Source organism: Erinaceus europaeus, chromosome 7 (assembly GCF_950295315.1).
Source record: "Erinaceus europaeus chromosome 7, mEriEur2.1, whole genome shotgun sequence".
NCBI lineage: Eukaryota > Metazoa > Chordata > Mammalia > Eulipotyphla > Erinaceidae > Erinaceus > Erinaceus europaeus.
In genome coordinates this window covers 1,037,512-1,051,822 of record NC_080168.1, presented here as the reverse complement: position 1 = coordinate 1,051,822, position 14,311 = coordinate 1,037,512, and the positions used below count along the sequence as shown (strand labels likewise).

Below are 14,311 nucleotides of genomic sequence, written 5' to 3'. Positions count from 1 at the left end.
ACTATGATTGTGTTACTGTTAATATATTGCTGTAGCTCTTTCAGTAGAAGTTGGATGTATTTAGATGGCTTCTCATTGGGTGTATAGATATTAATAATTGTTAAGTCCTCTTGATTGACTGATCCTCTGAGCATTAAGTAGTGTCCATTCCTATCTTTTTAAATCTTATCTATTTTAAAGTCTATCATGTCAGATATGAGAATAGCTGTTCCTGCCCTTTTTTGTGGGCCATTGGCTTGTATGATAGTTTTCCATCCTTTCACTTTAAGTCTGTGTTTGTCTTGTTGACTTAGGTGAGTTTCCTGTAGACAACATATTGTTGGGTTGTGTTTTCTGATCCATCTTCCTACTCTGTGTCTTTTAATAGGTGAATTCAGGCCATTAACATTTATTGATATCAAAGATTGAAGATATTTTAACGCCATTCTTGTAAAGTTTTAGAGTGTTTTGATATATGTCCTATTTGTGGTGGTCTGGTTGTTTATAGGAGACCTTTCAGAACTTCTTTCAGGGCAGGCTTGGTGATGGTTGCTTTCTTCAACTGTTGCTTGTCTGAGAAGGTTTTGATGCTTCCATCTAGTCTGAATGACAGTCTAGCAGGGTATAGTATTCTTGGCTGAAAGCCTTTCTCATTGAGCACTCGATAGATATCTTGCCATTCTCTTCTGGCCTGTAGTGTTTGTATGGAGAAGTCTGCTGCTAATCTTATGGGTTTTCCTTTGTAGGTGACTCTTTGTTTTTCTCTTGCAGCCTTGAGAATCCTTTCTTTATCCTTATTCCTTTGCATTATAAGTATGATATGTCTTGGTGTCTTTAGGTCTGGGTTAATTCTGTTTGGGACCCTCTGGGCTTCTTGAATCTTTATGTCTTTGGTGTTGTCTAGACTAGAGAAATTTTCAGCTATTATGGCCTGGAGAATGCTTTCTTCCTCTCCTTCTCTTTCTTCCTCTGGTAAGCCAATAATGCATATATTGTTTCTTTTGAAGTCATCCCATAGGACTCTGTTGTTGTTTTCAGCATCTCTTAATCTCTTTTTGAGATCTCTTACTTCTTTTTTTAGTTGTCTCTAATTCATCCTCAATCTTGCTATCTGTTTTCAGCCTCATAGATTCTATTCTCTCTGCCCTCTACTGCTTTCTGGAGTTCATCTATTTTGTTGCCCTGCTCTGATACTGTTTTAGCTTGTTCAGCTAGTTGCCTTCTTAGCTCAGCAATTTCAGCTTTCAGCTCTCTAATAACCATGAGATAATTATAATTAATTAATTAATTAGATAATTAGAATTGTTCCTGCATTTCTGATTATAATTTTTTCAAATTCTTTACTCACTCCTGTTATTATTTCCTTAGCTTCTTCTTCTTCTAGCGTTTGCCCTTCTTCCGTAGCCAGTCAACAGCATCAGGTTGAGCCTGATGTAAAGTTTCGAGACCTCCTTAGCTAATGTTTGGATGTTGAACTCGTTGTTTTGTGCTTCACCCTCTGGAGGACTTTTAGCTGGACTCTTGTCCTGGTTCGAGTCTCCAATATTTTTTCTTGTTGTTTTAACCATTTTATATATTATGTTATGAGTTCCCTTTATCAGTACTTTTCAAATTATTGATCACTATTGCTTGGATTGACTTGTCTCTAAGTAATTTAATTAAAGGGTTTACCATGGTGGAAGTTAACAATTTTTTCAATCCTTGAGTTGGAGCTCAGTGGTGTAAAAGCCTCTTTTTTTTTTCTTCCCTGTAGGCTATGGGAGCCTGAGGGCTTTTAAACTATCAATAGGCTTCTTAGCTTAATCACTGACTCCTGACCAAGAGATAAAGCAGGGTTCTTCTTCTTCTAGCGTTTGCCCTTATTCCGTAGCCAGTCAACAGCGTCAGGTTGAGCCTGATGTAAAGTTTTGAGACCTCCTTTGAATCTGGAGAGGTGGCAGTCGTTGACTATGTGGGTCATAGTCTGTCTGGAGCCCCAGGGGCAGTTCGGGTCGTCTCTGGCTCCCCAGCGATGGAACATAGCGGCGCACCGGCCATGGCCTGTTCGATAGCGATTGAGGAGGGCCCAATCATAACGTGCTAGGTCAAAGCCGGGTTGACGCTTGCAGGGGTCTGTGATGAGGTGTTTGTTCTTGACCTCAGCTGACTGCCAACTCTGTTTCCAAGAGTCTGGAACAGAGAAGTTCAGTGTAGGCGTAGGGGACCAGATTGGGTGATGAGATGTCAAGCGTTGGACAGGGTGGGCAAAGATATCCACATATATTGGCAAGTCCGGTCAAGCGTAGACGTGGGAAATGAACTTAGATGATGCCGCATCCCGACGAATATCTGGTGGGGCGATGTTGCTAAGAACTGGCAATAGGCTTCTTAGCTTAATCACTGACTCCTGACCAAGAGATAAAGCAGGGTGTGGCAGAGATAATCCAGTGGTTATGCAAAGAGACTTTCACAGCCCCTCAGCTATGCCACCGAGGTGTAGGTCTTCTCCTGAGTTTCCCGGTTAGATCTCTGTACCCTGGTGTCCCTCCCTGTTGCTGCTCCAGATTCTGAGGGTAGTAGCAATGGAGACTCAGAGTTGCACTTGGTGAGTCTCTGGGGAGTCCTTTCCTCCCTTCAGCTGTCCCCTTGTTGTGGAGCAGACTGGAGGTGGTGTCTCCACTGATAAACTGTTGAACTGTTAGCAGTCACTTAATCTCTCCTTAGGCCCCTCTCTCCTCTCTGTCACCAGCCACGCGTGTTTGTACTCATGGGTGATTTACTGGCTTCCTGTGGTCATTCTAGTCCTGTCTTGTTTTGGTCCGGGTGGTCTCCTTTGGTATTCCTAGTTGATCCGGGAGAGGAGAGGAGAGGAGAGGAGAGAAAGCGATCTGCTGCTCGTCCTTTTTTTTTTTTTTAAGATTTTATTTATTTATGAGAAACATAGGAGGAGAGAGAGAGAGTCAGACATCACTCTGGCATGTGTGCTGCCCGGGATCGAACTCAAGACCCCATGCTTGAGAGTCCAAAGCTTTATCGCTGCCGCCACCTCCCAGACCACCCTCTTTTTCTTTTATTAACTGGGACATCATGACACTTTTTTGTTCCCGTTTGGCCAATTTTCAGTGGGTCACACAGCAGAGGAGTAAAAAAAAAAAAAAAAAACATCCTGATCTGAGAAGTATAGAGGGATTAAGGAAAGTGTAGAAAACATTATTCAGGTGGTTTAAGTGTCCTTCCCCGAAAGTGGGGATATTCCTGGTCGCTTTGAATTTACCCAGAGGTGGACTTGGAGTGGAGAACAGCTATTATATGGAGGGGAGGGATTAGGGGTAGGGCAGGCAGCCACAGCCTGGGCCATAAGGTCACGTAGATCCCTCCAGGTTGTTCCCAGTTGCTCTCTCTCTGGGATGCTCTCCATCTCTGTTTCTTGGGTCACACTGTCAGTGCCAGTTTTGCCATCTTTGTCATGGGCGGGCTGGAATCAGATATTTCTTTCTGGGAGATACACAGGGCACGGTTAATCCTGTGGAAAGATGCAAGCAAAGCCTCTTCCCAATGTCAGGAAAGGGCCAGGCCCTTTCTACAGGCCTTCAAGGGGGTCCTTCCACCTGACCAGTAGAGGTGATAAGAAGGTGGGCATCTCCCAATGAACTTTGATGGGCGGATTTTTTGCATTCTCATATATGTTAAGAAGATTAAGCGTGGCGAGAGCCACTGATATCTGTACATTTGGGGGTATGTTCCCCCCTTTCCTGGCAGGATAGGGGAGACTAATTTTCAGTTCCCCTATATCCTTAATGATGTGTTCCAAGGCAGCCTCAAGCACATCTTCGGTTCCCCCAGAGCACTCTTTCTTCTCGTCTCTCTCAGCTACCACCTCCCTTTCTGCCTTTTCTGGACCTGTGCTCACAGTATCTCCAGTCACACGAGCGCAGGCCGCTTCCCCCATAGGCTCTGTCGCCCCAGTGCACTGCCCAATGGCCAGAATGACCATGAAGAAATGAACAGGGAGAGCGAGACCACCCTGTACTTCACGAGCAAGGAAAGCCACCCTGGCCCATATGTCACTGTCAAGTATGTCTGAGGCGGTCACCCAGGCGGCAAGGTGGATAACAGCATCCCGGCCAACTTCTGGGACAGTTCTAAGCCTTGTGCAACTAGCAGTGTTCTAAGACATAGGAGCTGCAGGTTCCTCAAACTACCGGGGAGCGCTCACCCAAACCCTCCTTGCTTGCACCTATGCAGTCCCTGTTCCGGCATCCTCTGGTCAGCGGAGAAGCACCAGCCACGTGGTGAGTAGCTCTTCCGAGGGCACAGATAAGGGTTGACTTTATATTTAAAAGTCTATATAATCACATTAAAAATTTTTATTAGTGATTCAGTAATGATTAGCAAGATTGTAAGATAACAGGGTTCAATTCCATACAGTTCCCACCACCAGAGTTCCCTGTCCCCTCTCCTCCATTGGAAACTTCTCCACCCTTTATCCCTCTGTGAGTGTGGACCAAAATTCTTTATGGGGAGCAGAAGGTGGGAGTTCTGGCTTCTGTCATTGCTTCTCCACTGGACATGGGTGTTTAACATACATATGTATGTTAGTAGGTGGATCCACACCCCCAGCCTGTCTCTGTCTTTCCCTAGTGGGGCAGGGCTCTGGGGAGGGGAGGTTCCAGGACACATTGGTGAGGTTGTCTGCCCAGGGAAGTCAGGATGGAATCATAGTAGCATCTGCAACTTGGTGGCTGAAAGGTGGTAAGATATAAAGCAGGATAAATTGTTTAATAAGCAGGAACCAAACAGTAGGAATAGAGCAGATGAAATTAGGGGTCTTCATGTTGGAAGAAGCTAGGAAGTCTGTTTTAGGTATGTTCCAAGGGGCCCGTGACTTTAGTAACTTTTCTCTGAGCCTGATAACTAACATACAGGTGGACTAAAAGTTGTTGTCTAGGAAGATGGTGTCAGACCAGCTTCACCTTCACACTCCCCTTCTGTGCCTCCCACCGCATTGACCACTTTGTCTGCGATGTGCCCCCCTTGCTCCAGCTGGCCTGTGCCAACACGGTCCTCAACCAGCTGGTCATGTTTGGCATCTGTGGGCTCATCATCGTGGGTACAGCTGCTGTGATCATCATCTCCTACGGCTACATCACAGTGACCATCCTTAGGATGCCTTCAGGGTCTGGCAGGCACAAGGTCTTCTCCACCTGTGGCTTCCACTTGACAGCTATGTCCCTCTTCTACGGGACACTCTTTGCCATCTATGCTCAGCCAGGAGCAATGGAGCTCATGGAACAGAGTAAAATCATCTCTGTCTTCTACACCCCATGCTCAACCCCCTCATCTACAGCCTCAGGAACAAGGACATGAAGGCGGCCCTGCAGAGACTAGGTCACAAGCACAGGGTCAGGTGAAGAATGACCAGAAACAGGTGCCGTCAGAGCTGAAGGGGAGGACTCAGACGGTGCATGGGCATGGAGTGAGGGATTTGCATGTCCCTCTTATAATTTTGTAAATCAGTGTTAAGTCAATAATAAAATGAAAAGTATATTTATACATTTTATTTCTTGAGGTGATTAATGGTGTGTAGTAAATACAGTTCTTGGTATATGTGTAAAATTTCTCAGCTTTTTCCACTCATTCCTCCTACCTAGGTCCTAGGTCCTCCTCCACCATCATGCACCTGGATCTTAAAGCCAGCTGCATCGAGTCCCTTACTTTAGTGCAACACCAAATCCAGTCCAAGTTCCACTTTGTGTTTCCCCTTCTTCTCATCTCATTCACACACACACGCACACGCACACGCACACGCACACGCACACACACACTTGTACTGCTCCGGCTTACTTGGTGCTAGAGATTGAACCTGAGATTTTGGGTCCTCAGACACAGGCATGAAAATCCTTGTACATAACCATTGTACTATCTCCTCAGCCATGCTACAACTTTCTTAACCACATATGTATCGTTGGAATCTTGGTTGCTTCCATGTATAGGCTACTACAAATTGCATTTCTATGAACACAGATGTACACAGATCCCTTTGGATTCATGCTTTTGCCTAGGAGAGGAATGGGTATGTCCCAGGGCAGGTTCATTTCTAATGTTCTGAGGTATCTCCGGACTATCTTATCAGGGGGTATGTACATATGGCAAGGCATGCCATAATTAAGACAGCAAAGAGCAAAGGTAAAAAAAGGATCCTGAAGACAACAAGGGAAAAAACTGCCCCCTACTGGGGAAAACCCATGAGATTATGAGCAGATTTCTCAGTAGAAATTACGAAGGCCAGAACAAAATGGCATGATATACACAAAGTTCTAGACAAGAAATACTTCCCACCATGAATATACTCTACCCCACCAGACTTCATTTAGACTGGATGATGGATAAAGACCTTCTCAGTCAAGGAATAGTTAAAAGAATCTCTCACCTCAAAGCCAGACCTCCAGAAGTACTAGATTTAGTGACTCGTATAAGGACGGAGAGGAAAGCACAAACATTCAGTGTCTGTATAAGAGTCAAAGCATATAGTTCTGTGGGGCTTCATATGCAGACAGATCTGCTTTTTCTTTCTGCTTTTTAAGATTTTGCTTATCTTGCTTTGACATTTTGACTATTACATGTTTTGTTGTAGATCAGCTTAGGCTTGTGAAAGTCTGTCTCTTTCCTACTCTTGGGGAAATTCTTAGCTATTATTTATTTACTCATTAATTTATTTTGAAATTATTACTCTTTAATTTTTTATTTATATAAAGGAAGCATTGACAAAACCATAAGATAAGAGGGGCACAACTCCACATAATTCCCACCACCAGATCTTCGTATCCCATCCCCTCCCCTGATAGCTTTCCTATTCTTTATCCCTCTGGGAGCATGGACCCAAGGTCACTGTGGGATGCAGAAAGTGAAAAGTCTGGCTTCTGTAATTGCTTCCCCGCTGAACATGGGTGTTGACAGGTTGATCCATACTCCCAGCCTGCCTCTCTCTTTCCCTAGTAGGGTGGCGTTCTGGGGAAGTGGAGCTCCAGGACACATTGGTGAGGTTGTCTGTCCAGGGAAGTCTGGTTGGCATCATGCTGGCATCTGGAACCTGGTGGCTGAAAAGAGTGTTAAGATACAAGGCCAAACAAATCGTTGACCAGTCATGGACCTAAAGGCTGGAATAGTGCTGATGAAGAGTTGTTGCCCATTGTGGAGGTTTTTCTTCAATAATTTCTTCGCCTATGATATCTCTCATCCCCTCTCTTTCTCTTGGTCTTCAGGTATGCTAGTAACTTCCTTGTCTTTTCACATGATGGAGTCAGCCTCAAGCACCTCATTTCACATCACCTCTCTAAGCTTTAGTCTCATTTCTGCTACCTGTTGTTGCGTGCTATGCTAGTTTTTTGTTTATGTAGTAGCACTTTATCTACTGCACAGTACAATTGGTCTATTCTATTCTCATCACATCATACTCTACTGTAAACTACTGAACACCCACCATGTATTTATGATGTGAAAGGACACAGAAGTGGCGTTGAACTCTACAGATGACTGACAGACTCACTGCTGATATTCTAAATCATGCCTGAAATACCACTAGAGGGTGGCTCTCTCTTCACCCACAAACTTTAAGTAAAATTTACTTATTTATTTATTCCCTTTTGCTGCCCTTGTTGTTTTATTGTTGTAGTTATTATTGTTGTTGTTGTTGATGTCATTGTTGTTGGATAGGACAGAGAAAAATGGAGAGAGGAGGGGAAGACACAGAGAGGGAGAGAAAGACAGACACCTGCAGACCTGTTTCACCACCTGTGAATTGACTCCCCTGCAGGTGGGGAGTTGGGGGGTTTGAACCGGGATCCTCACGCCGGTCCTTGCACTTTGCACCACATGCACTCAACCTGCTGTGCTACCACCCGACTCCCACACACAAACTTTTTTATTGACTCAATTTCAGGAATAGAAGTTAGTCACTAAGTAAGGACTACCTGTAAAAATCATGCCATACAAGCTTTCTTTCCCAGAAATGTTCATGATTTTGGGTTGTTGGAACAGTGATGATATATATTTTTCTGGTTTCCTATGAAAATATGCATTATGACTTTTCAACAACCTAACATAATATACTCCCCCACAACAAAATCGCTACATTTTATATGAAAATTTGTTTTTACTTTACCATTTAGTTTTGAGACCATATCCAGGACTACAAATCATATCAACAGATATGTTTGTTCAATCTGCATTGAATGTGAAGTCATATTGAATAGAACTACCGCGGTCTCCAATGGGGGGACTAGGAACACAGAACTCTGGGAGGGAGCAGTGGAGAATTATACTCCTGTTAGCATGTGATTCTGTGAATTAGTGTTAATTCACTACTAAAAAAGGGTAGAACCAACGGTCAAGTGATGTGCATGGGGATAATCATGGCATCCTGGGAGGACCGGCCTCAGGACTGCTGGGACCCAGGACGCAGGGAGTCCCAGAGCACGTCAGGAGTCCAAGGCTCACCTAATTGGCCATCTGGGGCCCAAAGTCCCAGCTGTGCCAGGAGAGCAGCGTCCCCAGCAGAGGACCCCAAGGCGCCAGCTCCTGACCTACAGTCATGGAGCCAGGTGAGCTGATCCCACCTCCTCCCAGCGTCACCAAGGTCAGAGATAAAGACACAGACTCTTGGCCTCACATTCACTTAGACACGAGGCCTACTTCTCCTTCCTCCCTGCTCCCATGCACAGCACAGGAAGCTAGAGCTGGGTGGAGAGGGTTTCTCAGTGGCCATCTCATTCTCATCAGCACAGACAAGACTCAGCAGCCCAGGAGGTCTCGGGAGAAGAGGAGACGGCTGGAGGTCAGGAGTGCCACTGCAAAGGGAAGGTCAGGCTCTCCCAGCATCAAGGCTCAAGGACTAAGGAGAGTGTCCCAGTGGCAGCATCGCTGTGTGTGCAGGGAGGTGCTGGGAACAAGTTCTCATGGTAGCACATTAGCAAGGGCAGGGCGGGGTGCAGCTGGGGTGGCCCATGGGGAGGGGAGCACTTTCTTGCAGGAAGACCACCTGCCTCCAATGTGCTGACACACTCAGCTCTCTGCAGCTCGCAGCCTTTCGACAACACACACTGGCAACAGGCGCACAGCTCAGAGCTGCAAACAAGAAAACCCAGCAGTGATGCACGTGCATGAATTATTTCACCAGAGGGGTTGTTACATTTTTCAGGTCCCCCAAACTATCCAGATTACGGGAAACTGGAGGACTTTATTCAGTGTATAAAGATCATCATGTCCTTAGAAGTGGGAACTTGAAACTTTGATTTGTTCCTCCTGCCATTCTCTCTGACCCCGTCACCCAGGCCCCAGGTCATGTGGCCCCGCGGGAATGGGACCCTCTCAGCGGAGCCTCTGCAGGGTTTCGTGCTGGTGGGCTTCCAGGGAGGTCCGGAGACCCAGGCCCTGCTCTTTGCCGCCTTCCTGGCCCTGTACGTGGTGACCGTCCTGGGGAACCTCACCATGATCGTGGTCATCACCCTGGACGCCCACCTGCACTCCCCCATGTACCTCTTCCTCAGGAGCCTCTCCTTCCTGGACCTGTGCTACTCCTCTGTCATTGCCCCCAACGCCCTGGCCAACTTCTTCTCCTCCTCCAAGGCCATCTCCTTCGCAGGCTGTGCCACCCAGCTCTTCTGCTTCTCCATGTTTGGTACTTCTGAGTGCTTCCTGCTGGCGGTGATGGCGTATGACCGCTTCATGGCCATCTGCAGCCCCCTACACTACCCTGTCACCATGAGTCCCTCAGCCTGTGCCCGCCTGGTGCTGGGCACCTACTGTGGAGGCTGCCTCAACTCCCTGGTGCAGACCAGCTTCACCTTCACACTCCCCTTCTGTGCCTCCCACCGCATTGACCACTTCTTCTGCGATGTGCCCCCCTTGCTCCAGCTGGCCTGTGCCAACACGGCCCTCAACCAGCTGGTCATGTTTGGCATCTGTGGGCTCATCATCGTGGGCACCACACTCGTGGTCCTCGTCTCCTACGGCTACATCACAGTGACCATCCTCAGGATGCCCTCAACATCTGGCAGGCACAAGGTCTTCTCCACCTGTGGCTCCCACATGACAGCTGTGTCCCTCTTCTACGGGACAGCCTTTGTGATGTACGCCCAGCCAGGGGCAGTGGAGTCCATGGAGCAGGGCAAGATCATCTCTGTCTTCTACACCCTGGTCATCCCCATGCTCAACCCCCTCATCTACAGCCTCAGGAACAAGGACGTGAAGGCGGCCCTGCGGAGACTGGGTCACAGACACACGGCCAGGTGAGGGGGGGTGACCGGGGCCAGGGATCCTCAGGGATGGATGTTTAATGTATGAGGCCAGGGCGGAACCTGAGAATAGAGTGAAGGGTTCATCTTCCCTTCACCCATTCTTTCATTCATCTTTTATCTTTGAAATGTTTTTTAAGCAAGTCACAACGAGTTTTCACTCATAACCAAAGAAGGTCATACAAGGTTTCTTTCCTAGCGGAAAACAGGTTTGCAGGCTTTAGGAAAACACCCTCTGTCACATGCTGAGCTCTGCTGTGGGCGGCGATAGAGATCCAGAATGCTCGTGTGAGTCTCCGGTGAAGCGTCCCCGGGGAAGCTGGTGGCCTGACAGGCTCTTGATCTCCCCACTCGCTCCCTCATCACTGAGCTGGACGCAGCTGTGTGCTCACAAGCCCCCAGTAACCTGCAGGTGAGCCCTGACAGGTGCAGTCCTGTCTCTTCCTGATGCAGGCCAGGTGTTGTGTAACATAATTGGCTGGAGATGGTGTCAGCCTGATGGAACTTGCAAGTAGCCAGAAGTCCAGGTTTCTTTGCCTGAGTGACCATGGTGACTTGGATGCTGGGGGAGGTGCCTGGGAGCCACTGGCACAGATTTTTGAGAATTTGAGATTCTGGACGAGATGATGGTGCGGAGGATGGCTCTATGGACTTGGACACACGTAAATTTTAATCTGCTAATTACCTATCTCATTACCTGGCTGACTCTTATCTCTGATTTCCTGGCTCTTTCTGTGGGGCATGGTGACTCCAGCTAAGGCTTCCCAAAACCCTCCAGACTCGCTGATTGCAGTAATGAAATTTGGGGCTGAACTCCTGGGAACTGACTCACGAACTTTCTGGGTTAGCGTGTTCTTAATCCCAGCTGATAACTGCTTATTTTACAGAACCTAGATATTTGTTCTTTACCCAAAGCCTTGAATTGCTTAAACCCGTTCCCAGCATCCCACAGTCAACCCCCCTTTTAAGATATAGTTTCAACAGCCAGGTGTCACCATAACAGATCAGGAGGCTGGAAGGGTGTGCGTCCCCTCCTTTCCACATGCCTCTTACTCCTCTACCTCTTATCTGTGCACCCACTCTCCTACTTTGAGCTTCCTTCTCCTCCTCCACAGAACTGTTTTTGTGGTTTGGAGATTTTGTTTTTCCAGTTGAATTAGTGATTGGCCCATCCTAAGCCTGTGAAGAAGTCGTTGGGACTGTTACTAATTTTTTGTTTATTGTTAAGTGTTAGTTTAATTCCACTGTGGTCTGAGAAGATGCTTGGGATGATTTCAATGCTCTTGAATTTGCTGATTCTGTCTTTGTGGCCTAACATATGGTCTATCCTTGAGAATGACCCATGTGGACTTGAGTAAAATGTGTATTTCAGTTTCTTGGGATGAATAACTCTGAAAATGTCCAATAGTTCTAGTTTATCTATCTCCTCATTTAGCTCGCTCATGTCTTTATTGATTTTCTGCCTGGATGATCTGTCAAGTTGAGAGAGTGGGGTGTTGAAGTTCCCTATTATGACTGTGTTGCTGTTAATATATTGCTGTAGCTCTTTCAGTAGATGTTTGATGTATTTAGATGGCTTCTCATTGGGTGCATAGATGTTAATAATTGTTAAGTCCTCTTGATTGACTGATCCACTGAGCATTAAGTCATGTTCATCTCTATCTTTTTAAATTTTATTTACTTTAAAGTCTACCATGTCAGATATGAGAATAACTGTTCCTGCCCTTTGTTGTGGGCCATTGGCCTGTATGATAGTTTTCCATCTTTTCATGTTGGTATGCTTCTAAATTCTGCTTCTAAGACCCCTTCTGTTTCATTGGTTTAATCCCCCCTGCTTAACACTGTATCTATTTACAGAACCACTGTTAACTAAGCACTGCCCTGCCTCCAGGGCATTGGTTTAATCCTCACTGTTTTGCATGCTTTTTCCTTCTCCCCACCCCCTATGCTATGTACATCCTCTTCGGACCTGACTCTTCCACCTCAGGATATATAAGGACAAGACTGTGATTAGAGATAGCTTCGATTGCGCTGCATTCCACATGAATAAAGACTGAACTGCGTACCACTCAGCCATGAGTCCCTGGTCATCTCTCTCTCCCACCCATGAAGCTAGCCTGGCATAATGGCACCCAACCGACGTGGGACCTAACCCGCTCATCCCCCAGATAAGTAAACTTGGGTACCCATCCCCCATAGGCTGGCTTTCTACTTATGAAGAGGGTTCCCAAAGCCTCTACTCTTTTTTCATGAGACAGTTTCTCTGTCTCTGGAACATTTTGCTCTGGGCCACACTTTGGTTCCCTGACCAGGAACTTTGGTTCCTTATGACTGTGATCGTAGAGCTTGGAAGATGCACAGAGATTTATCCTTGGACTTTCTGGATTCCCTCTCCCATGTTTCCTGAGGAGAAGGACTACATTTTGCTCCAAGCCACACTTTGGTTTCTTATGACTGATAGTAGAGCTTGGGAGATGCACGAAAATTTCTCCTTGGACTTTCTGGACTTCCTCTCACATTTCCCATGGAAAAGGACTACTCTAACTTGAAGAGCATTCTCCAGTACCCTGGCAGTCCCCAAGAATGGAGAAACGTGGTTAGTTCTACCCTCCTGATTCGATTCTTTCTTCGATGGGAAGACACTTTTAAAAATGGGTGCCTGCAGAAATCCAGCAGGAACTGTCAGAAGCACCCTAAATGGAATTTCGAGGAGCTTTTTGGACTAGGACACCCTCCGGGGACTCATGATGCTACATGGTGAGATCTGGATAATCTGGTTCAAGGAGAAAGAAGCAAAAACTGCCTACCTCTTTTCTCTCAATTCCCCCCTCATTATTATCTATGAATATCTTAAGTTTGCTGTCTGCTTTCAGCTGTGTTTCATAAGAGAGTGATTTGAATGACTGAATTTTTGTATGACATTGACTTAAAAAACAATGCTGGATGCAGCCATGATTTCTAGAGACATCCAGAAACAGTCCCCAAAATTGTTTTTTTTTTCTCTTTTGATTTTTTTACGTCTTGGAAACGTTTAATCCTGAAAACTGTATGAGTATCGGCGGAATAGAAAAAGCACAATGGTTATGCTAATGATTCTCAGGCTTGAGGCTTCTAACCATGGTTCTTTTATTGAGTTTAAACTGTTTAAACAACCTTAAAATCATACTAGAAAGGACTTCCAATTATAATGGAGTTATCAATTATAGCAAACTTCTAATCAGCTACAAGTTTTGTTTGACAAGTAAGTGAATTACAGCTGTCAAGTCTTCACATGAAAAAGCATCTGCTCAAATGAAATCCCCGGAAATCCATTTGGACCCCTGCTCTCTGATATCACCCACAAAATGGCATGACTACAACGCACATCCCAGAATCAGTGATGTGACCTCGCACGACCTGAAGAAACTGATTCACAGACTCCAAAGCTCACTCTCTACAGAAAAATGGAATTCCGGTGGCTGACCTTCCCCATTGAGACAGATGTGCAGCATTTAATCCCCTGGCATTTCATCCGTGGTCATCTGCTTTGGACTGACACACTATCGAACTTACTGGTACACTTCTTGGACACTTAACACAACTTTACAGCAGCTTCCCTTTATGCTGCTGGGTTTCTCAAAGACTGACCGCAGCAGTCCATGGACTTTGCAGCCAGAGCCTTGGGGACTCTATAGGCAACGTCCCCTTACCTGCAGGCTCTGTTCCCAGAGGCAGGAAACTCCCCCCCCCCCTTACTAGATCCTACCCACAGAGGCAGGAAATGCCCTTTGAGGCATGAACCGCCCCCAGAGGAAAGAGATGCCCCCAGAGGCAAGAAATGCCCTTTCACCTGCTAGGCCTTGCCCTTTGAGTCAGGAAATGACCCCTCAGGCTTCCCCTTGGCATCACACTGGTTCTTGCTGCTCTCTTGTTCCTCCATGTCTTGTGCCAGTTCTTTTGAAAATGCCTGTAGATATAGATTTCTGTTCACCCCACTTCTGATACTATGGCCATTAGTTAAAAAGAAAGGGGGAAATGGTCTGCTTCTAAATTCTGTTTCTAAGACCCCTTCTGTTTCATTG

At 46.2% G+C, this 14,311-nt stretch overlaps 2 protein-coding genes and 1 pseudogene across 2 annotated transcripts in view; 2 read left to right on the top strand and 1 right to left on the bottom strand.

The window, feature by feature from the left end:
• ASB1 (ankyrin repeat and SOCS box containing 1) overlaps positions 1 to 14,311 on the bottom strand; it is a 491,590-nt gene that overhangs the window by 81,500 nt on the left and 395,779 nt on the right. The window lies entirely within an intron of this gene.
• On the top strand, positions 3,959 to 5,369 carry LOC103121475 (olfactory receptor 9S13-like; annotated as a pseudogene).
• LOC103121474 (olfactory receptor 9S13-like) lies at positions 9,298 to 10,248 on the top strand. Its single transcript, XM_007531998.2, has one exon. The coding sequence runs from the start codon at positions 9,298 to 9,300 to the stop codon at positions 10,246 to 10,248; it is 951 nt and encodes a 316-aa protein (XP_007532060.2).